This window comes from Amblyraja radiata, chromosome 5 (assembly GCF_010909765.2).
Source record: "Amblyraja radiata isolate CabotCenter1 chromosome 5, sAmbRad1.1.pri, whole genome shotgun sequence".
NCBI lineage: Eukaryota > Metazoa > Chordata > Chondrichthyes > Rajiformes > Rajidae > Amblyraja > Amblyraja radiata.
In genome coordinates this window covers 66384349-66409012 of record NC_045960.1, presented here as the reverse complement: position 1 = coordinate 66409012, position 24664 = coordinate 66384349, and the positions used below count along the sequence as shown (strand labels likewise).

Sequence of the window (24664 nt, the reverse complement as noted above, 5' to 3'; positions counted from 1 at the left end):
GCATTAAATTATTTTTCTAACGGCTAAAATCTGTGTTTGTGAGCTGCACCTGTGGCAGGATTGCAATATTATTTATGACATGGGGCAGAGAATATCATAATCCATCTAACACCACAAAATTCGTAATCTTTCTTTGCATTTCTACTCTTTCCAAATTATCCAAGTTGCAGGTCATTGTTTTGGATTCTGTCACAAGAAACAATCTTTGGGAATTCATAAGCCAGAAGGTGGCAGGTACGTTATCTACAAATTAGATATTAAAGTGTGGGCCCAGGCCTATAGAATGAGATATTTCCAGGATTCCAAACAGGCACTGACAAAGAATATCTACTATTATGAGTATGAAGGAACTGCAGATGCTGGTTTCAATCGAGATAGTCACAAAATGCTGGAGGAACTCAGCAGGACAGGCAGCATCTCTGGAGAGAAGGAATGGTTAACGTTTTGGGTCTCATCCCAAAACATCACCCATTCCTTCTCTTCCGAGATGCTGCCTGTCCCGCTGAGTTCTTCCAGCATTTTGTACCCATGTATTATGACATCTTACGAAAAAATCTGTATGATTAACCTTTTTATGTTAAGAGATACAACGCGGAAACAGGCCCTTCGGCCCACCGGGTCCGTGCTGACCAGTGACCCCTGCATATTAACACTATCCTACACACACTGGGGACAATTTTTACATTTACCAAGCCAATTTACCTACATATCTGTACGTCTTTGGAGTGTGGGAGGAAACCGAAGATCTTGGAGAAAACCCACGCAGGTCATGGGGAGAACGTACTAACTCCTTACAGACAACATCCGTAGCCGGGATCGAATCCGGATCTCTGGCGTTGAAAACTCTGTAAGGCAGCAACTCTATCACTGTGCCACCATATCACCCTACTTGAGAATATTTACTTGAGAACGAGTGACAAACAAAACCATGGCCTGTCTGAATGCTCCTTCAATGTTGTTCAACATTGAAGGATTCATGGTAGGGAAGTGGATAGAGGGTCAAATGCTAATGTTGTCAGATGACCAAGCTAGTTGAGGTTTGAAAAACAGCAATTGAATTGGTATCAATAACAGAAATTCATCAATGGATAAAAGGCTGAGTACTGTACAGTCATAGAGCTGTACACCTTAAAACAGGCCTTTCAGCTCAACTTATCCATGGCGACTGAGTCATCTAACTGAGCCAGACCCACTAGCCTGCGCCTGGCCCATATCCTTTCAAATCAAATTTATTAATATATCCACCTCTACCATTTCCTCTGGCAGTTTGTTCCACGTACCAACCACACTTTGTGTGAAAATATTGCGTTCAGGTGCATTTAAATCTTATCCCATGCACCTTGAATCGATGCCCTCTGGTTTTAGAATCCCTTACCCTGGGGGAACGATTGTGGCTATTCACCTTATCTATGTCTCACATGAGGGTCACGCCACAACATCCTATGCTCAGTTTGATTTATTTTTTTTAAGTGCAAAATAATATTATTCATTTTAAAGAAGCTTGATCAATAAATCAGATGTTCTATTGGAGCCTGAAGGAGTTAATAGGGCTGAGAGGCTCCAAAGAGAATGAGGGTTCTGGCCCAGAACATCATATATCCATGTTTGAAAAAGGGTCTAGACCTGAAACTTCACCTATCATTGTGTCTGAAGAGTGCCGATCCAGAATGCCACCTATCTATGTTCTCCAGAGGTGCTCCTGACCCACTGAGCACTTTGTGTCATTTTTCAAAAACCAGCACTCCAGCACTGTCCTTTTTTGTAAACCAGCATCAGCAGTTCCTTTTTTCTACTGAAAATGCATCAAGCACACTTCTGCAGAGCAAACAAACAGATGAGATTGGCTTTTTACTGGACAGTTTAGGAGGTGCACATCAATAGAAATCTGTCAAATGATTTGAGATGTGAACAGTTATAAAAATTGATACAGAAAGACCATCTCAAGGTAATGTTTTAGAATTGCTGCAATTTGTTGCCATAGATAGCCACAAATGTAGCTTTGGCTAGGTATAGTACTGGTATCTTGGGCAGAAGTCATTACATAATCTGGGACAGCAGTGCAACACTGGGGAATAGCGCAGTGCTGCAGCATTGCTGCATTGATGCTAGCTGCCCACATGACATAAATGACGATGTTAAAGAACTGCTTCGTTGGCTGTGAACCGTTTGCAAATCTCCGGTCCTTTCTTTGTCAGAGAGATCATGTTTTTGTTTATACAGGAAAGCAGCAATTGTTTAATGATGGAGACATAAAACCGCTTGCATGATGAAGGAAAAAGAAATGAAGAAGTAAGGGTGCTATCCTCAAAGGACACATAATCAAAAACATATATCTCAGTGCACCCAGAGCAACAACGGCCTCACAGGAGGTTTAAATGTCACTTCAGGTTTATATTTAACCAGCCAATAGAAGTGGAAAACACATATCCAGAAAAGCGTTGAAGTTGCCTAGCAACCCAATGTTGACCAATGGGCACAGAATCTACTTTTAGACACTGAAATGGATAAACATGGACTTGTCTATTATTTTCACATGTGAGCGAGCAGCTGAGAGGAGGGGCAGTGTGGGAAGTTTAAAAAGCAACAGTTTGTGTCCGAGAATATAGACACAAAATGCTGGAGCAACTCAGCAGGACAGGCAGCATCTCTGGAGAGAAGGAATGGGTGACGCTCCAGGTCGAGACCCTTCTTCAAACCCGAAACGTCACCCATTCCTTCTCTGCAGAGATACTACCTGTCCCGCTGAGTTGCTCCAGCATTTTGTGTCTATCCTCGGTCTAAACCAGCATCTGCAGTTCCTCCCAACACGTTATTGCCCGAGTGTGACCGCTACATGGTGTATAAAGGGAGACAAGCACCAGCAGAGATTACCTATTGGGAAAGGCTGTGTGTTGAGGCAAAGTGCTGTGTTTAACGGTAAGTGCAGAGGCTTTGACTGGAGAGGCTTTGGTAAGGAGGCAGAGTGGAGGATGATGGCAATATAAGGTGTGTTTTTCTTTATGTGACTCTTCCTTCGCCTTAGTTCAGCAGGCAGTTAGGGCACTGATATGTTTCACCCACAGGATGCAAGAATCAGGGAGACTTCCAATGTCCCTGAGGACTACATCTGTGAGAGATGGATCCAGCTGCAGCTCCCTCCTGACTCACTGAGGGAGGGAACTAGAGCTGTGACTGGATGACCTCAGGATCGTCCGGGAGAACAAGAGTATGATAAATGAGTGAAAGTGCAGTGGTCGTGGCACTGAGAACCAGGAGGGCTGTCGAAAAGGAGGGGGGGGACCTGACAGGGTGCCGCCAAGTCAATGGGTGATGTTTTGGGTCGAGACACTTCTTCAGACTGATGTCAGCGGAGTGGGAGGGACAAAGATAGAATGTACTCGGAGACAGTAAGATTGGTGGGAGAACTGGGAAGGAGATAGAGAGGGAAAGCAAGGGCTATTTGGTTAGAGAAGTCGATGTTCATACCACTGGGATGTAAACTACCCAAGCAAAATATGAGGTGCTGTTCCTCACACTGACAATGGGGGAGGCCCAGGACAGAAAGGTCAGATTGGGAATGGGAGGGGGAGTTGAAGTGCTGAGCAACCGAGAAATCGGGTAAGTTAAGAAGGACTGAGCGGAGGTGTTCAGCGAAACGATCACCGAGCCTGCGCTTGGTCTCGCCGATGTAGAGAAGTTGACACCTGGAACAGTGGATACAGTAGATGAGGTTGGAGGAGGTGCAAGTGAACCTCTGCCTCATCTGGAAAGACTGTTTAGGTCCTTGGATGGAGTCGAGTGGGGAGGTAAGGGGACAGGTATTGCATCTGAATGGTGTCAGATTAGGAAAAGGGGAGGTGTAACGAGACCTGGGTGTGCTTGGACATAGGTCACTGAAAGTAAGCATGCAGGTACAGCAAGCAGTGAAGAAAGGTAATGGCACCTTTTGTCTTCAATGCAAGAGGATTTGAGTTTAGGAGCAAGGAGGAGCAAGGAGCAAGGACTGTAGTTGTACAGGGCCTTCGTGAGACTGCATCTGCAGTATTGTGTGCAGTTTTGGTCTCCTAATTTGAGGAAGGACATTCTTGCTATTGAGGGAGTGCAACGTTGGCTCACCAGGTTAATTCCCGGGATGACGGGACTGACAAATGATGAAATAATGGGTCGACTGGGCTCGTATTCACTGGAATTTAGAAGGATGAGAGGGTATCTTATAGAAACATATAACATTCTTAAAGGATTGGACAGGCTAAATGCAGGAAAAATGTTCCCAATGTTGGGGAGTCCAGATCCAGAGGTCACAGTTTAAGAATAAGGGTAGGCCATTTAGGACTGCGAAGGTTGTGAATCTGTGGAATTCTCTGCCACAGAAGGCAGTGGAGGCCAATTCATTGGGTGTCTACAAGGGAGAGATATTTAGCTCTTAGGGCTAAAGGAATCAAGGGATTTGGGGAAAATGCAGGGACCGGGTACTGATTTTAGATGATCAGCCATGATCATTTTGAATGGCGGTGCTTGCTCAAAAGGCCGAATGACCTACTCCAGCACCTATTTTCTATGTTTCTATGTAAAGCCCCCCAAATAGTCAACGGGAATTAGAGGAACAAATATGCTAGGAAATTGCAGACAGCTGGAAGACAGCTGGAAGAACAATGGAGGACTCGGCATGGGGGGGGGGGCCGCCGTGAGGGACAACAATGGACAATAGAGGAGGGGGGAGTGTCTTGGGGGAACTGTTGGGGGGAGAATGGGACAAAAGGGGAGCCGGCGTGCTTTGTAACTTTGTCAGCGCTGAAGGTGGCTATCTGTATACATTGCGTAGGCAAGCAAAGAATCTCACTGTGCCTAGTCACATGTGACAATAAAGTATTCCAATTTCAACTCAAATTCCAAATCCCGCAGTTCTATTAGCTTTAAAATGGAAAAAGGACAGGGCTGATCCACACGTTAAGATTCTAAATTGGGGTAAGGCCAACTTTGGTAGTATTAGACAGGAGTTTGCAAAAGTTGATTGAAGCAACTTCTTTGTGGAAATTAGGGATGCTTTTTAAAAATGTGATAGTTAGAGTTCAAGTGATATGAAGGGGAAAAGGGTAGCCAGAGAGAAAACAGTGTCTTTCAGAAACCAAAGTGGTCATCTATGTGTGGAACTTTTGAAATGGCAAAGGTCCTCAATAAACATTGCTGGACATTACAAGACTTGTGAACGTAGATACATTTCCTGGGCTTGATCAGATATATCCAAGGACATATGGGAACCTAAAGAAGAAATTATAGGAATCTTGGCAGAGGTATATTAATCATTGTTAGACATGCGTGAGGTGTTAGAAGACTGAAGGGTGGCTGATATTGTGCCTCTATTTATGAAGGGCTGTTAAGAAAAATGAGGGAACTAAAGACCAGTAAGCCAACATCCGCGGTAGGAAAGTTGCTGGAGAGGATTCAGAGGGATAAGATATCCATGCAGTTGGATAGCCAGCATATATTTTGTGCACGGAAGATCATGTCCCACAAATTTGATTTGAGATTTTGAATCAGGATCATCAGGATCTTGTTCAGCTGGGCAAGTGTGCAAATGGACAAGCGGAATGGCAAAAGGAGATTAGTTCAGATAAGTGTGAGGTGTTGCATGTTTTGGAAGTCAAACAATCGTAGGACCTTCACGGTGAATGGTAGAACCCTGGGGAATGTTACAGAGCAAAGGGATCAAGGAATAGAAGCACACAGTTCCCTGAAAGTGGCATCGAAAGTAGATGGGTGCAGTGGTGTTAAAGACTTTGTCAGGCTGGCCTTCATCAATCAGAAATTGAATAGAGAAATGATGACATTATGTTACAATTGTGCAAGATGATGGTAAGGCAGCAGTTGGAATATTGTGTTCAGTTATCATCACTGTAGGAAAGGTGCCATTAAGCTGGAAAGGGTGCAGCGAATATTTTCAATGTTATTGCCAGGTCTTGAGGACCTGAGTTAGAGAAAGATTGTGCAGACTCGATCGTTATTCCTTAGAATTCAGGAGACGGATAGTTGATCTTATAGAGATGTACAAAATTATGAGGGAAAGAGGTTGTAAATCCAGTAATTTTCCCAGGGTATGGGAATCAAGAACTTGAGCGGAATCAGTTTAAGGTGACAGGGGAAAAATGTAATAGGAACCTGAAGGGCAACTTTTTCACACAGAGAGGGCGGGTATATAGAACTGCCAGAAGGAGTAGTTGGGGCAGGTACAATAACATTATTTAAAAGAGATTTGGACAGGTACGTGGATAGGAAAGGTTTGATGGGATATGGGCCTCATAGTTTAGATGGGGCATCTTGGTTGGCATGGACAGGTTGGGCTGAAGACCCCTTTCCATTCTGTATAATCATGACACTGTCTGCTATCAACATTTAGAAAAGCTCTGTGTTGAGGATTATCAGAAATTGGGCTGCTCAACTTTGAAGCCAACAATAAACTTTAGTGTGGCTATTCCAGATAGTACTGGAAATAGTACTTCAAATAGTACTTCAATGGTACACTGGACCCCAACAGGAAGATTACAGACTGGCTAATCAAACCTCATCTTACACAAAGTTATTGATTATGAGAACACACATCTTGGAAGTGTTAAAGTGCAAGCTATAAAAGCCTTTTGGGAGACTTGAGTGAATTATTGCCAAGAAATGCCATCATCAGGTCCTGATGTGTGGTTGTTCTGCTTTCTATTTTTATATCAAAACCAAGGGTTTAACACAAATCTATAACCAGACATTGTTTAAAGGTGTGCAGGTTGATCAGTGAAATTATAGTATGATCACACTCAGTTGCCTGTTCAAAACTTCGTAGTGGGCGCATCGAGTATGGCTGCCCTGCCAGCAGCTGTTAGTCCTTTCACCCTTTAAAAAAAATGTTAGTGAGTTCGTGTTTGTTTTGGAGGTCTTTTAGTCTTTTATGTGGTGGGTGGGGGGAGGGGAAGGGGGACACTTTATTTCCTAGTCCCTACCTGGTCGGAGAGGCAGCTTCCCTCCGAGCTGCTTCTTCGCCCCCCCTCCTCGCAGCATACCATCGGACTGGAGCGGCCTTTCCTGTCGGGACCGGCCGGGACTACAGCTTCGGTGGAGGTACAACGCTGGGACACCAACACGGAGCGGGCGATGCCTTGCCCGGGTCGCCGTACGGTAGGCTCCGGAGTGCTGAGACCGCCGACTTTAACATCCGAGGAGCTGTGGCTGCGGGCGTCCAGCTGCGGGCGGTGCTGGATTTAAAACTCCGCGGAGTCTGGGATTTGAGATCGCCAGAGTCGGAGCTCCAGCCAGCGCGGCCTGAGGACTACGGGTGCCGCGGTCTCCGGGGAGGAATCGGCCGCTCCAGACATTTCCAAGCCGCTGAGGAGTGTTCACCCGACGCCGGATTTCCAGCTTTCCGGCAAGAGGGCCTGAAAACATCGGACTGGCTGCGGAGGCCGCAATAGGCCCGACTATGGGTGAACAGGGGATGGGGCTGGACTTTGCTGCCTTCCCCCACAGTGGGAACCATTGTGGGGGGATGGTTTTATGTTTTTATGTTTATTGTTAAATTCTTTAATGTTGTGTCTTATCTTTATTCGTGTGCTGCAATGGCAAGTCAAATTTCACTACACCATTTGGTGTATAGAAACATAGAAACATAGAAAATAGGTGCAGGAGTAGGAGTAGGCCATTCGGCCCTTCGAGCCTGCACCGCCATTCAATATGATCATGGCTGATCATCCAACTCAGTATCCTGTACCTGCCTTCTCTCTATACCCCCTGATCCCTTTAGCCACAAGGGCCACATCTAACTCCCTCTTAAATATAGTCAATGAATTGGCCTCAACTACCTTCTGTGGCAGAGAATTCCAGAGATTCACCACTCTGTGTGAAAACTGTTTTCCTCATCTCGATCCTAAAAGATTTCCCCATTATCCTTAAACTGTGATAATAAATGTCCTTTGTCTCCTTTGTAATAGATGAAAACGGTTTAAAGATAGAAAGGCCAGCTGCATGAAGCTGTTATTTTTAGAAAAGGCATTTAAAGAACAAATGTATTTGAAACGCATGCCCCATTTCCAGTATGACACCAAATCTGTATTACAGTAACGTTATCAGATAAAACTGCACTTACTGCAGGCCTTAATTATGCAAACAAAATTACAGTTAACAGCATCCAAACACTGGTTAACATTTTAATTTAGTAAGTCAACTTTGTAAAAAAGTAAAGGAACTTCCTTCAATTAAGAAGTAATTGAGATGGATTCACACCAGCTTTGACTATTGTAAATATGGGAATCACTAGATAACTATCTCCTTTAGATGGTTCCAATTGATTCTATTCCTTATTAGGTTGGTGATTTTACTGTCCAGTTTTTGTGCCAGGCTGATGCCAAGGCCTCGCTGCTTTGACATAATAACTGGGCGGCACAGTGGCGCAGCAGTAGAGTTGCTGCCTTACAGGGCTTGCAGCGCCGGAGACCCGGGTTCGATCCCGACTATGTCTGTATGGAGTTGTATATTCTCCCCGTGGCCGCATGGGTTTTCTCCGAGATCTTCAGATTCCTCCTACACTCCAAAGATATACATGTTTGTAGGCTAATTGGCTTGGTATACGTGTAAATTGTCCCTAGTGTGTGTAGTGTAGAATAGCGTTAATGTGCGTGGATCGCTGGTCGGCATGGGCCCGGTGGGCTGATGGGCCTGTTTCTACGCTAAATCTCTAAACTAAACTTGGTCATGACTATTAGTGTAACAATACAGCTTCAACCTATAAAAATGACAGAATATGATTTATATGTAATTTAATGCTGCTACTGACTCAAACTGACATCTTGTTAAATTTATGGATGTGGAGGTGTCAACTCCACAATGGAAAGTTTCTGGATGTATGTAGAAACTGCGAGTCTGCAACATTTGAGCATTGGAAGACATATATCCAATTTTGCTTTGTGTCAGTTTACAAAAAGATCTATTATTCTAATGACAGCCAGTCATAATAATGTCACAACATTTTATTTACTCTTGTGGTGGCAATTCCATGTCTGTTTCACAGATGCAGTCGACAAAGATCAATTAAGAGGCAAGGAAGAATTCACTAGAATTTTAGAAACAGAGAAAATAGGTACAGGAAGAGGCAATTCAGCCCTTCGAGCCACCACCGCCATGCATTGTGATCATGGCTGATCGTCCCCAATCAATAACCCGTGCCTGCCTTCTCCCCATATCCCTTGATTCCACTAGCCCCCAGAGCTCTATCTAACTCTCTCATAAATCCATCCAGTGACTTGGCCTCCACTGCCCTCTGTGGCAGGGAATTCCACAAATAGCGTGCGTTACTTATGATGCCTGCACTTATGCTCTTGCCTTGTTCTTTCTTTTCTAAAAGAAACATATTGGTGCAGAAGAGGAAATCATTTATTTGGCCTTATTAACACCTTATTTTCTTGCACAGTTGATTCCCATTGTCATTCCTTCCTGGGCTGAGAAATTGTCATTGTCTAAATCCCAGACTTTGTAACAGCTTTCACTGTTTTTGGTCTAAAGGTTGGACTTTTGATATTTGATTGGGAAGTCCAGCACTGGCTCATGAACATCCTCAGCAACAATACCACGGCCTTAAATTATAGCGGACAAAGTCCATCAGAGAGAATTACTGGCTGATGTGAGGATCCGGACCGAGGCTACAGCTGGAGGTCCTACAGCAGCCTTCAGTTCGACCGGGTCAGGCGATGCTCCAAGTGACCAAATGCGTGGACAAGTGGCCTGCAGTGGCACAGAGCAGTGGAGTAGCAGTGGAGGGTGCCTAGACCTTTGCTTGGCCAGGCCATCCCTGCAACGCCACCAGGACAATGAGCCTTTATGGCTAGCTGTACTTAAAGCAACTTGGACTTTGAAAATGGTACCAAATATGGCGACTCTTGTATATTGTCTCAGTGGATTACCACTCTACACTTCGTACTTGATCTAAGATTGTGCTTATTTGTAGTAATACTTTACTGAATTGTATGCAAAAAAAGAATGCCAATGTACCTCAGTACATGTGACAATAAAGAACTACTGAATTCAAATTTACTAGTGCCTCTACTAAAGCTGAAATATTTCTCATCAAAACATCTTGGTAGCACTTTTCCACTAAAATAGGACATTATGTAGCGCAACAATTAATTAATAATCATTAACAGAGGAAACAATTCTATAGACAAAAAAACGGTGTGACTGCTTAGGTCTTGTAGCCGACAACGGATAACTAAGGACAAAAGAAACTTAAGCAAGTGTGAGCCATTCAGCTTTTCCTATCTGCTCCCTGTTCAGAGGGATTTTGGCTGATCATTTACACGTTATTTTGAGACCATGACACAAAGTTTTAGATACACCAGCTCTGGGAAAAGTGTGCATATACTCTGTTATACTGTGTATATCTGAACCATCCTATCAATAACTAGAGAGCGGACCTGAGCTATTATCTACCTCATCGGAGGCCCTCGGACTATCTTTAATTGGACTTTATCTTGCATTAAACATTATTCCCTTTATCATGCATCTATATACTGTGGATGGTTTGATTGTAGTCACATATTGTCTTTCCACTGACTGGTTAGCACACGACAAAAACCTTTCACTGTACCTCAGTACACATGCCAATAAACTACACTAAATTAAACTCCAGAATGTAATTGCCATGAATAAATGGGTGCTTCATGAGATTTTAAAGATAATAGGAAGTACAAAAGTGAAGAGTGGAGATAATGTTCTAAAGAATCGAAGTGCGACTGTTACAAGATGAATCCTTGATGAAATCTGGAATGAATCATGCAGATGCAACTACTGCAGAAGATGGCATGTGTACTGAAACAGGCCAGACTGGAACAAGGTAAAAATAATCCCTTTAAGAAAGTGTGAAAGATTCTATGGTTAATTATCAAATGTCATGGACACTATTGAGGTAAATTGCATTGGCATGTTATATATTTTACTAGGAGGGATAATGCATAACAAATAAATTCACATTGGCTGTTTATAACATTACTCAGGTGGTGTAGGACAGAAATGCAGATGCTGGTTTAAATCGAAGGTAGACACAAAATGCTGGATTAACTCAGTGGGACAGGCAGCATCTCTGGAGAGAAGGAATGGGTGACGTTTCGGGTCGATACCCTTCTTCAGACTTAATCAGGTAGGTCCAGTGTTGTAGGTGAATGAATACTTGATTGACTGGTTTGTAGAGCAGAGAAGGTTACAGATCAAGACACATTCAAAGGATGATACCAGGTAGGAAAGTTACGTTTGTTGGTTAATCACTAAAAATTGGAGAGGCCAATGTTCATTCCATTGGGTTGTGTTAGCCAGGCAGAATATGAGGTATACTTTTATGTTCCCCAGAGATGTCGCCTGACCTGGCGATTGACTCCAGCACAGTGTTTGCACCCTTGATAGAGTCAGTCATAGAGTGATACAGTGTGGAAACAGGCCCTTCGGCCCAACTCGCCCACACCGGCCAACAATGTCCCAGCTGCACTAGTCCCACTTGCCTGCGCTTGGTCCATATCCCTCCAAACCTGTCCTATCCATGTACTGGTCTAACTGTTTCTTAAATGATGGGATAGTCCCAGCCTCAACTACCTCCTCTGGCAGCTTGTTCCATACACCCACCACCCTTTGTGTGGAAAAAGTTACCCCTCGGATTCCTATTAAATCTTTTCCCCTTCACCTAGAACCTATGTCCTCTGGTCCTCAATTTCCCTATTCTGGGCAAAAGACTGTGCATCTACCCGATCTATTCCTCTCATGATTTTGTATACCTCTATAAGATCTCCCCTCATCCTCCTGCGATCCATGGAATAGGAGCTCGGCCAACTCAGCCTCTCCCTACAGCTCACACCCTCTAGTCCTGGCAACATCCTCGTAAATCTTTTCAGAACCCTTTCAAGCTTGGTAATATCTTTCCTATAACACGGTGCCCAGAACTGAACACAATATTCTAAATGCAGTCTCACCAACATCTTATACAATTGCAACATGACCCCCCAACTTCTATACTCAATACTCTGATTGATGACGGCCAAAGTGCCAAAAGCCTTTTTGACCACCTTATCTACCTGCAACTCGACCTTCATGGAACCATGCACCTGTACTCCTAGATACCTCTGCTCTACAACACTACCTAGAGGCCTACCATTTACTATGTAGGTCCTGCCCTTGTTCGACGTCCTCAAATGCAACACCTCACACTTTGCTGTATTATATTCCATCAACCATTCCTCCGCCCACCTGGCCAATCGATCCAAATCCTGCTGCAATCTTTCACAACCATCTTCACTATCTGAAAAACCACTAACCACTAACTAGTATAGCTCTGTGAGGAGGAGTTGGCAATTAACACCATCTCTCACAGCAGAACAATACACTAAGAGTCATGGGATGGCAGCACAATCTGCTTTGTGGTTTCTCCAAAACAAGCACGATGTAGGTATATTTTGGATTGTAATGTGCCTTTGCAGTAAGAACCACGAATAGGTCCAGACAGAAAGCATGCCTCTTTGTTTGCATTGCTGTAGGTACACTTCTTAACAAGTTGGGAACTATCTGTGAGTTGAGTGAAATCTCACCACCCTTGCTCTGGCGTGGGGTGCAAGACTCCATCGACTGCTTATAAAATGAAAAGTTAAGTAGTTATGTCTAATCCCCAAAACTAGTTAATATTCCCTCCCAGCAATTTGAGCAAAATATCATTACTCCTCAAGAGTCTCAAGTGATTTACATCAAGTCGCACCAATGTCTTACATCATATTCGCTTTATGGTACATTAAAAAAAAACTATTATAACTATGTTGAAAATAAAGTCCACAAATATCAGTTCAGGGTAACTGTTTAGGACAGTGGGAGGATTCATTCATGCCTGTGCTTAGTTTCAATGAATGCCCCTACCTGAATGGAGTTCCTTGACCAGCGAGGACATGGTGTTTGTAATGGAATCAGCTGCCACCAACAAATCATTTCGCAGATTTCTGCGAGCTCCTGCAGAAAATTAAATAAAGATCCGCAGGTTCAAGCTGGTGAACAATCCATGCCTCTGACTAGACAATCTGCACAGTAAATTAGGGCTTTTCAGATTTGTGCTTTAATTACCTGAAGATTCTAGGATGGTTTTTCCAAGACAGAGCATGATGAGAGAAAAAGAGAGAGGTCATGGGATGGAGAATGTAACTATTAGACATGCACCACTGAAAGAGCAAGATTCCCAGGCTTATTTATTCTCCCTGCTAAATGCAAAGGAAAATGTTGATCCTCCCCAAGGCTGAAGTCATGACTTGGATGGCATTCTTATCATTAGCCACAAAGCCATCCAAAACTCTCAAAGCATAGTTCAAAACACTTCATTTGAATGATACTATGTCATTTCCCACACTATTGGAACTTGATAGTGAATACAATCTACAGCAACTCCGGAAGAATAGTTAATTAGCTTTTCCTCTGCAATCAAGAAGAAGGATGTACAGTAATGTTCAAAAGGGAACTGCAGATGCTGGAATATCGAAGGTACACAAAATTGCTGGAGGAACTCAGCGGGTGCAGCAGCATCTATGGAGCGAAGGAAATAGGCGACGTTTCGGGCCGAAACCCTTCTTCAGATGTACAGTAATATCAGGTTCACCTTCATATTATTCAATGTTATATCTATGGTAAAAATTGCTATCACTTCATTGCCCAACGTCCAGAATTCTCGACCTTGGCACATTATGGAAACAGCATCACACTGAAGCCTAAAATCTGTCCCAAGGCACCTAGGCACACAGCAGTAGAGATGCTGCCTTACAGTGAATGCAGCGCTGGAGACCCGGGTTCAATCCCAACTAAGGGTACGGGTGCTGTCTGTACGGAGTTAGTACGTTCTCCCCGTGACCTGCTTGGGTTTTCTCCGAGATCTTCGGTTTTCTCCCACACTCCAAAGACGTGCAGGTTTGTAGGTTAATTGGCTTGGTAAATGTAAAAAATAAAAATAAAGAATTGTCCCTAGTGGGTGTTGGATAGTATTAATGTGTGGGGATCGTTGGTCGGCACGGACCCAGTGGGCCGAAGGGCCTGTTTCAGCGCTGTACCTATAAACTAAACATCCTGGGAATGAACTAATAAAATTATCTTCAAGCAGAATTTCCATTTAAGCATTTATCACATAATAGGTTGCTGGAAATTAAAAGCAACATACAAAAAGAAAGATTACCACTTTCAAATATCATAGAACTTAGATCTCAAAACACCTGCTGTCCTTTAGTTTCAGTCGCCATTTTTTTTTTTACCTTTACAAGTTTAAGTATAAACTATTGCAATAGATAGTTGTTCAGAACCACAAATGGAAAATTAAGAGATATCTAATTATAGATATAGATATTGAAATCTGAAGCAATAATCCAAATACCCTGGCCTTCACAGATTTCTCCTCCTTTTGGTTCTCGACCGACACACAAATATGCCTCAATCAGAATTACTGCTACCACAGCAAATCCTTGCATTGATGCTGCTTCTGTAAGATCACGACACTGGGAATATTTCAGTCATACTTAAATAAAATAGTATGATTGACAGTACCTTTGATAATATAAATCCTTAAATTCAGCAAACAAATACACAGAAAAATGGCACCTTATCAATCAAATAGAAAAATAACACATGCATGCAACAGTGCAAGGACAGGGTAATTAACGTTTCACAAAGTGACTACTCACCCTGCGCAAAAGCTTCTTGTACGTCTCCACCAACCCCAGACAGTGAGTCCTGAGGTCCATGGGTTGGTGTGGAGCAGGCAGACGTTGACCTCACAGGCATTGGCATGGGGCGGCTGGCACCATGGCTGGGTGATGAACGAGGCGAACCAGCTGCTTGAGCCTACACAATGAGAACACAGAACATGTTCACTTTAAAACCCAGTTCATAAAATGTTATAAACAGAAAAGCCACGCCAGCCTTCCTTGAAGCAATTCGGCAATTTCTGAGATCACCACGAATAAAACAAGTAATTACACGCCGACCTGTAAGAATTACTACCTCGACACTGTTTATAGTCAGCATTAGTTCTCAAAATGCTTACTGTGTAAAACAACCAATTTCTATTTAAATGCATTTGCTCACATCTAAGATGAGTGTTACACCATTACTCTATGATAGTCATTTAATTTGATGCATTGAAACACAGCTATAGTAATACATTGCTGCCCCCTCCTAATAACACATTTACCTCAATAAGTTCCACGCCACTGACAGACTTTGGAATGACTGACTAAAACAAGGTCATGTACCAGACTTGTCCTGTGCCTATTGATTACTTATTATAAATCTACTTTGGCTAATCATGGTTGTGTGCCAAGTAAGCTCTGAATTAAATAGCCCATCCTCCAATAACAGATTAGGACAAACCTGCCTTTTATATCCCCAGCACTCATACCTTTCTGGAGGCCTCATGTTTTCATGTACTGGCACAGTAGATTTTGCTACTCTTTAACATTTGAAGTGCAACATCAGAGCTCAAGAAGCCCATTAATTCTGCTCGTGGAACCAGGCAAATGGCCTTTCATAGGCATTAACAGAATCACAAAAAAACGAGTGTAGAGCTGTTTCATGGCAACAGCCTGAAAGACCTGCTTTGTCAATATATTTGCTGCCTCAGACATATGGAAGCAGGCCAGCAGCAGATGGCCAGTGGGTACAATTAGCCTCATTTTACTGCTGCTGCAGACAGAAAAGAATAGCTAATAATTTTGCTCACCTTTCGCTGTTAGTATTGACAGGCTTGAAAGTTACATATTGCTGCCGTACATTATTAGCTGATTGGATCGTATGCTGCGAGATGGTCAAGATTTACTGAGGGTGGTGATGTAATGGTTGAAATAATATGGTTATTAATAAACCTCAGAGAGCACAGTGTCACTTTTACAACAGAAAACAGAGATTTTGCCTCTGTCCTCCAGCCGCTCAGGAAACATGCAGAGCTGTTAAAAAACACATCAATGAGACGTCTGAGCATCACTCACAACAAGCCCAAACACCTGAGGCTAAAGATGAGCTTTAATGTTGATTCACTAATCAGATGGTAAAATGCATTGGGAACTGCAAATGGCAGCTCCACTGACACAAAGCAAATGGTTTGCAATAAGGTACAATGATAGGTAAGAGTAAAAAATGAAGCTTGAGAAATTGTGCAGAATCGCACCAGTGTTTCAAACACCAAGGAGTTGATTTGCTATAAATTAAATTTCTGAAGGTTTTGCTATCCAGCAAATTGAATAGTATGTAACAGTGCACACCTTAATGAAAAGAATGATTCAGCAAATGGTGATCTTAATCATCATTCAGTAATGAACTACCAAACAAGGCCATGTTGATCCAGCGTGTGTAATGCATTAAAGGTACAGATATTGAATTACAATTTTTGGGAATTAATTCTTCAATTGATGGGTTAAGGGAGCTGTGCTGAACTTGCAGTGACCAGTTTTTTTTTGATAGTGAGGTATTGGCTTATTATTGTCACGAGATACAGTGAACAGTTTTGTTTTGCAAGCTATCCTGGAAGATCATATCGTGCGTGTATAACAGGTAGTGGAAAAAGAAAAAGGAAACCGAGTGCAGAATATATTGTACAACTTCAGAGGAAATACATATTTACAAAAATGCAAGGTTCACCATGAGATAGATTGGAGGATCAGGAATCCTCAGTATACGAGAGATCATAGAGTCATATAGCACAGAAATAGGCCCATTGGTCCAACTTGTCTACACTGACCAGGTTGCCTCGCCTACACTAGTCCCACCAGCCCATGTCTGGCCATTATCCCCATAAACCTTCCTATCCATGTACCTATCTAAATGCCTGCCTCAACTACTTCCTGTGACAGCTCGTTTTATATACCCACAATTCTATGTGAGGAAAAGGTTGCCTCTCAGGTTCCCATTAAATCATTCCACTCTCATCTTAAGCCTACATCCTCTGGTTCTTGATGGCCCTACTCTGGTCCATGCATTCAACCTATATATTACAAAGGTTTGTTCACGATTTTTAAAACAAGCTATTCTTGCGTCTGGAGGTATGTTGTTTTCTAGCTTTTGTATCTTCTACCTGGTGGGAGAGGGAAGAGATAATATCAGAGTGTGAATGGTCCTTGATTATGTTGGCTGCTTTCCTAAGGCAGTCTGAAGGGTAGATGGAGTTGATGTGGGGTGGCTGGTCTGTGTGATGGACTAGACTACATGCCTAAGTCTCTGCAATTTCTTGTGGTCTAAAGCAGAGCAGTTGTCATATCAAGCCGTGATACAACCTGATAGGATACTTTCTATGGTACTTCTATAGAAACTGGTAAGTGTCATTGGAATTCCTGATGTAATCGAGCTGTTTGAAGAAAATATTAGAGCTTTGGTGGCTGTCCCTGTGGTATGATGGGGGAAAAGACAAAACCATGTTGACAGATTTCACATGCACCTGACAAACATAGAACATTGATGCAGGAGTAGGTCATTCGGCCTTTCGAGCCAGAACCGCCATTCAATATGATCATGGCTGGTCAACCAAAATCAGTACCCCGTTCTGGCTTTTTCCCCATACCCCTTAACCCCAATAGCTAAATCTAACTCTCTTCTGAAATCCAGTGAATCCTTCTGAGGCAGAGAATTTCACAGATTTACAACTCTCTAGGTGAAAAGGTTTTCCTCATCTCAGTCCTAAATTGCCTACCCCTTATTCTAAAACTGTGACCCCTAGTTCTGGATTCCCCCAACATCGGGACCATTTTTCCTGCAACTGCCCTGTCCAATCCTCTAAGAATTTTATATGTTTCTATAAGATCCCCTCTGATCCGAAATTCCAGAGACTACAAGCCCAGTCGACCCATTCTTTCATCATACATTGGTCCCTCCATCCCGGGAATTAACTTGGTGAACCTACTCTGCACTCCCCCAAGTATCTAAAGTATCCAAAACAGTGAAGTTACTCAAAGACAATGTTTGCTTGGATTTACCACTTGTCAGCAGAGTTGTAGACACACTGCTCTGTGTGGACTTATGTCAGCCAAGGTAAGTGTTGCTATTAATTTATTCGCCTTAAATTCTTTTCTGGTTGTTGCACTAGATATCGGTCATCTCTCCCAATATGCATTGCTCTGTTGCTTGAATGATGGGATTACAAACTTGCTCAAGATTAGGGGAATATATCACTGCCACTACAGTAGCAGACAGCACTGACACATGGCTTTGCAAACATTACAGACTGCCTCATGGTTCGGAGGGTGGGTTGACAGGAATCACACATCATTAGGGATGCCAATTAGAAATCTCAACTTCAACAGGAACAGTAGTGGGCTTTATTCCTTGAATATATAAAGTCAACCACTGCAGGCAGAAAACCGAGATGCTGAAACTCATGTACTGGGGAGCCTGTATGACTCACTCTTACAACCAGATGCAGCTTACCACCTTCCATAACAACATGTCATTCTTGAGTGAGCATCTCTCAAATATCTGGTTCTCAACTCCAGTCACAGCTCCAACAACCAAAGTACTGTGGCCTTGTAGTCAGAGCTGCAGCAGTCATTAATACAATAGTAAATAAGAGATTTCAATGGCTGAACTAATCTGAAGGCACATTACAGAAAGGATGATTCATTTCTATCAACCTGCATAATATCACCCTGACGTGAACAGATATGTCGTTACAGTTACTGAAGAGAAAGGCGAAGTCAGGAAGTGTTGATCAATGTCCTCTCCAGATGAACATGTGCTTCATTAATCGGTTTTACTTCACCAATGCAGCCTGAACATCATCAACGTGGCTCTTGTCAAGCAAAAGCTGTAAAGCATTCAATCTGGGGCTGATGAGCAGTGGGAATCATTCTTGCCTCAAGTGCCAGTCAAAAAACAACTCCAAAAACATATTAAATAATTCCCCTTGACATTCAATTTCATATACCAGTGTCATGTATCCAACCAATTTCTTGAGTGTGGCTTCATCTAAAACTTACTTGGACGAGACAAACAAATAAATGACTGTAAAAGGTTGGGAATCCTACAGCAAGGGAATTGCGTCCTGATTCCTCAAACTTTACACCAATCTCCACAGTGGAAGTCAGTCGTGTCACAGAATATTCTCCAATTGCTTCATAATGGACTTGAAAATGGTTCCTTAGCCCCAAGCCACAGAGGGCTTTCTCTGCTCCTCTTCACTTTGTTGACTAAGGCATCCTGACACGTAAAAGAACTGTGTTGCCTGCTCTTTTCGTCTGATTCACGACAGCCTCCTGTAAACGTCCTAAACCAGCGGAACGATTTTCAACAAATGAGCTGCTGTCCACGATGTGGTTTATAATTAGCATCCCAGAAAGTTTCAGCTGATCCTAGCAAGTCCTGAAATGGTACCGTGTGAATTGGCAGCATGGCGCTGAACAGCACTGTTGACACTGGCTGGATGCTGCAATCGTGATCGGGAGGTGCGAGCATAAATTCCAGCTGCAACCTTCACCGGGTCAAACAGTTTAATCACTCAGTGCAACTGCAGCACATTCTCCAGTGAGGAACATTTTGTCAATAGACCCGGATTAATGACTGAAATGCACTGTAGTCACTCTGGAGTGTCACTGCAGCAAGTGAGAGACAACAGTGACAGCTGCACAAAATGAACACAACAATCATTACAAACAAATAAAATAAAGTTAAAAATAATTCCCACAACATTTATTTTAACTTTTTAAGACAGTTTATGGCAGTAGACTGGCAGAGGGATTGTATAATATTTCATCAAGAAGTGCTCCGGCTCTGTTTTAACAGCTTACATATCATTTGATTGCAACTTCAGCCTTATAATCACTCTGTGGTATCCATTACTTCTCGACTAATCCACTAAACATCAGCGTGACACATGATTGGCACGAGAATTGAATGTGGACAGTGGGGCAGCGCGAGCATTCCTCGGGTTATTATGGGAAAATAAAAAATATATAATCTCCATTTCAACTTCTGTGATATTTATCCCTTGCTGAAAAATACATGTAATACTTTATTGTGATGTAATATGTATCGAATTAGAATCACCTCTAATCCCTGCCACTGCCAATAGCAAGTTCAACCTCACTGACTACGAATCCCAAATGAAACACAAATTACTTGGATTATTTTTCCACAGAGTTCCCCTTCACCAAATGGCTGTAACCCCCAAAGATTTAGTGCAAAAACTGAAGCTACACGCTATAGATTCAGCACATGATCATCACACGGTGGATGTGCTGGGGGAGTTCTGCATTGCATCCTTCAGAGGCGATAGATATTGAACCATATACCATGCACGTGTCTAATAATTTCAGGATCAAAGGATGTAACAGATTCAACAAGACAATTTGAAGAATAATACCGAATTATCCAGTGTCCTATCCAACATCTTTCATCAATTATGAATGCAGTTAAACCAGTCTATTCATCAACAGGTTTTAAGATGTTGCAACTAAATTTCAAACATAACATTGTGCCAGGATAAAACTACTGGGCCTTTCCCAAAAATGCTCATCGATCCCTCTGGGTAAGGTAGGAATGAACAACAATGCTAGCTTTGGATTTAGTCTGGCAATAAGATGTATTCACTTATTACCATTGCAAAAAAAAAAAGGATGTTTTCCATGGTAAAGTATCACCACATTTTACTGACAAAAATGTTTTTTTTTAAATCTCTAGCATGCATGTTTTGTGGTTCTGTTTCAACCTTTTTTATGCTATACATTCCATATTTTTCACACTGTCATGAGTTATCTCTCTTTAAACTATCAAAGATCAATCATCTTCCCCCAAAATAATAAAGCTATTTATTCTACATTACTTTACAATGTTTTTTCTTGTACAGTTCAGCATGTCATGGATTTTTCCTGTTTAAGCAATTAACAATGACTTGTGAGAATTGGATTTTGTTTCATCCAACAGGTGAACAGTTCCCTTCAAGATAGCAAACATGCTCATACAAGTGGAACTACTCAATCTGACCAACTAATAGAGATATTGAATTCACAAATCAGATTATATAAACAAACAACATTTTAGATTAAAAATTAATCTAAAATTTTGAATACATTCACAACTTAAATCAAAATTAATTATTTGGAAATAAAAGAGTCCATTTAATTGCTTTCTGAACACAAGCATACGGCCACATGACCTTTGCACCAACTCAGACATCTGCTGATCAATACTCTTTCCTGCAACAACTGTGGACATACCGATAAAATTAACATTCGGTTATGATTCATTTCCCACCTTTCATTCATTAAAGTAGTAGTAGTGTTCACAGAAATTGTTTTTTTTGTGGTGGGAGTTTTGTGAAAGTGATCAGTAACTTCAACAATTACCATTTTTTAATATTTACTTTCTCACATGATCGTTGCCAGCACCATCGCTGCTGGCTCTGATTGGACATAAAATAGGAAGACAATGGTGCTACTTTGACTGAGACTTTTAGAAACCTGTATGGGGCTTTGTGGGAGATTGTTCTGCAGGGATTCTCCCACACTTGCTACAATTTTAGATTGAGTGGTTATTTATACAGTTTTTCCAACATATTTTATGGTTTCAGTGTCCTATCCAACATCTTTCATCACAGGAGAACATATGAAAACATTCACATCTATTATGACCAATCTTTAAAACAGCAAGATACTCCCTACTACAATTGGGTTTTGGGAATAAACTTAGGGGTGTTGTTTTGACCCAGTTAGACATGGGTATACTCTCAGCACATTGACGTTATCTGGAGATTTCAGTGGTAAACATGGAGTTCATGTTGAACAAGATTATGGGATTCAGTATGCATAGAAAAGCAGTTTTACATCCTAAAATCTGCAGTAATGAGGAATATGTATAAAAGTGCTGGAATTATTGAAAGTAAGATAGGTACCACTCTTTATGCTTGGTTGATTGGTATGGTCTGAGCATTTTAAACATAATTACACATTTTTATGGAAACAGCTTTACATTTCCAAATAAAAAATGAAAAGCCAACATCAAAGAGATCACCGGTGGCCTGCAAAGTAAATGAGTGAATTTGTTAGTGTCGCTAAAAACTGGATTTTATATTGCTTGCAAGACTTCATTTATCTCTACAGGGTGTCCTGGATTATACTTGTCTATCCTTTCAATGCTTGGACAATTTTAAATAGTTTAATGAGTAGTAAATTAAAGCAATATGGCATATAGTGAGAATATATATGCCTGTTGGCAAATTCCTCATCAAGGAACTAAACAGGAGACATATCCTAATCATTGCTAAAGTTTATTATTTCTGTTTTTAAATATCCAATCTTGAGATAGGAAAACAATAATTTGCACGAGGATAATATAATTTCACTTAACAGTGAAAAGGAATTTGAATCTTAGCGTAGGAATTTTGTTAGGATTATATTTACATTCCATTGGTCATAATATGAAGATTATTATAAGAGTAAAGATGTTGTTACAGAAAAACATAATCCTGTGTCATACCGTATATACCAAGCGATGGAGTTTTCTAACATTGCCTAGGAGTGAAGGACCATTGTTGTTGTCGTCAACCATGAAAAGAGTTTTAAAAAAATTGGATATTCAAAAGACAGCTGAAATCTGAAAGAAATTTCTTTTTTGTTGATCCTTCCTCACTAATTAGTAAAAGGTGTTAATTATCTTTCAAAACAAATTACAAATAATGGTTTGTTTTCTTATAACAGTGTCTTGCTCACATGTTTTTACTCAAGTCTGATATTCATTAAACAATGTGTATCTTTAATCGATTTGAGCATCAAAATGTTTGACATCAAACACAGTTGAACAATGTAGTTACACAAACGTGGAATGATAAACAATATTGTCATGTAATCCCCAATTCATTCGACTTCTATTGTGATGGAACTAAGAATTACAAAATCATCATCAAATGGATCTGGCAGATTTGCAGATTATCTTAAAAGTAAACCAACTATTTATTTTTATAATAGAAAAGTCAGTTGGTTTCAAATAAAGAATGATGAAATCAGTTGAATCACTGGCACCATTTGTATTTGTGTTAGAAGAGCATGTTTGATTCAAAAACTTGGTCTGGATTGATGCTTTGGTGGAATCATACGTGACTTAAAATAGCACCTTTCAACTGAGACCCAGACTTCTCTTCCTCCTTAAATATATGGCAAGATTCCATAAAGACCAGTCCTTTTGATGGAATTTCTTATATTGTGTTTCTTATGTTGTTGAAGTGTGAATACGTCAAGAGTGGGTACAAAGCGCTTTGGGACATAGTAAGGATATATAATTTATTTAGTAATGCAGGTAATGCATTTCAGTGTCATGGCAATTTTTCTGAATTGGTAAGAGCAAAGATTGGAGATGATGTGAAATGTATACAATGGAGTGGATCATTGTTGTTCAAAGAACAACAAACATAAATGTCAAAAACCTCCGTGCTGCTCTGGGAAGATTTTTATCCTGAGGCCTGTGTACCTCTTCCACAGCACCGTATAGATATGGATGCAATTGGTTGCTTGCTGGCTAAAACCATTCACATTTAGTAATTAAAAAAATCCTCAGATAATTAATTTCTTGATTTTATTCGGTTGGTACTTTGAAGGTTGTAGCCAGAACACCTAATACCCAAAGGTCTGATACACAGATCACTGTTTATTTACAAGGTTCATGGGATTATACAAATACAAAATTGTAGAAGACAGTTTATAGGATCAGTATACGTTTCACTGAAAAATACAGTTTTGGATTTCAGACAGGAACCATGTTCTGTTGTGAGATCAGGAAAAGGATGGTGCAGCTAGTTGTGCAGCTGGTTGAGCAGCTGCTTCACAGCACCAATGACCTGGATTTAATCCAGTCACCCAGTGCTGTTTATATGGAGTTTGCATGTTCTCCCTGTCACAGTCTGGTTTCCCCTGAGTGCTCCAGTTTCCTTCCACATCCCAAGACATGCATGTCGGGAAGTAAATTGACCACTGTAACTTTCCCCTAGCGTGTCTGTGGATGGTAGAATCTTGGAAGAGATCATAGGAATGTGGGTTTAATAAAATGGGATTAGTATTGGATTAGTCTAAATGGTGCTTGATTGTTGGTATTCAGTATTCAGTATTTACTTTAATGTCATTTTAACTGAGTACTAACATACACAGATGAAATGAAAAAAATGTTTCTCGATCAGTTACCATCAGTGCAGTTAATAAAAACAGAATAAATACATATAGCTTTAAAAAAAATTAAAATTAGCATATCTAAAAATAGGCCTAAAAAATAAAATAAAAGCAGACATTCAGACCGAACAGTGGCTTTACTTTGACAGGTGCCTCGCTGTCAAAGTATGGGCGAGGTCAGATATGTTGGTGTATGATATATGGGGAGGGGACACAGTCCGTTAACCAGTCTTATTGCCTGTGGGAAGAAGCTGTGTAGCATCCTGTTGGTTTTGCAGCTGATGCTCCTGTACCTCTTCCCAGGTGGCAGAATGGAGATGTGGTGTGATGGATGATGGGGGTCCTTGATAATGGAGATGGCTCTGCTGATGCTCCACCTCTTATAGATCTCCAACAGGAAAGGGAGTAGGGCACCAATGATCCTGCTGGCGGTCTTCACTACCCTGTTGAGTTGGTTTTGCTCATAAGCCTTGCAGCTCCCAAACCAGGATGTGATGCCGTAGGTCAATATACTCTCGATGGTG

General features: G+C 41.5%; 1 protein-coding gene across 18 annotated transcripts in view; it reads right to left on the bottom strand.

Moving 5' to 3' along the window:
• dtnb (dystrobrevin beta) overlaps nt 1-24664 on the bottom strand; it is a 448064-nt gene that overhangs the window by 24546 nt on the left and 398854 nt on the right. For 10 of the 18 annotated variants that reach the window (XM_033021441.1, XM_033021431.1, XM_033021442.1 and 7 more), the window contains 3 exons: nt 14691-14850; nt 13096-13104; nt 12895-12984 (listed from right to left, as the gene is read on the bottom strand). In XM_033021441.1, coding sequence (XP_032877332.1) covers nt 12895-12984; nt 13096-13104; nt 14691-14850 — 259 coding nt within the window. The remainder of the gene's footprint in view (nt 1-12894; nt 12985-13095; nt 13105-14690; nt 14851-24664) is intronic. The other 8 variants (XM_033021443.1, XM_033021435.1, XM_033021436.1 and 5 more) reach the window with 2 other exon arrangements.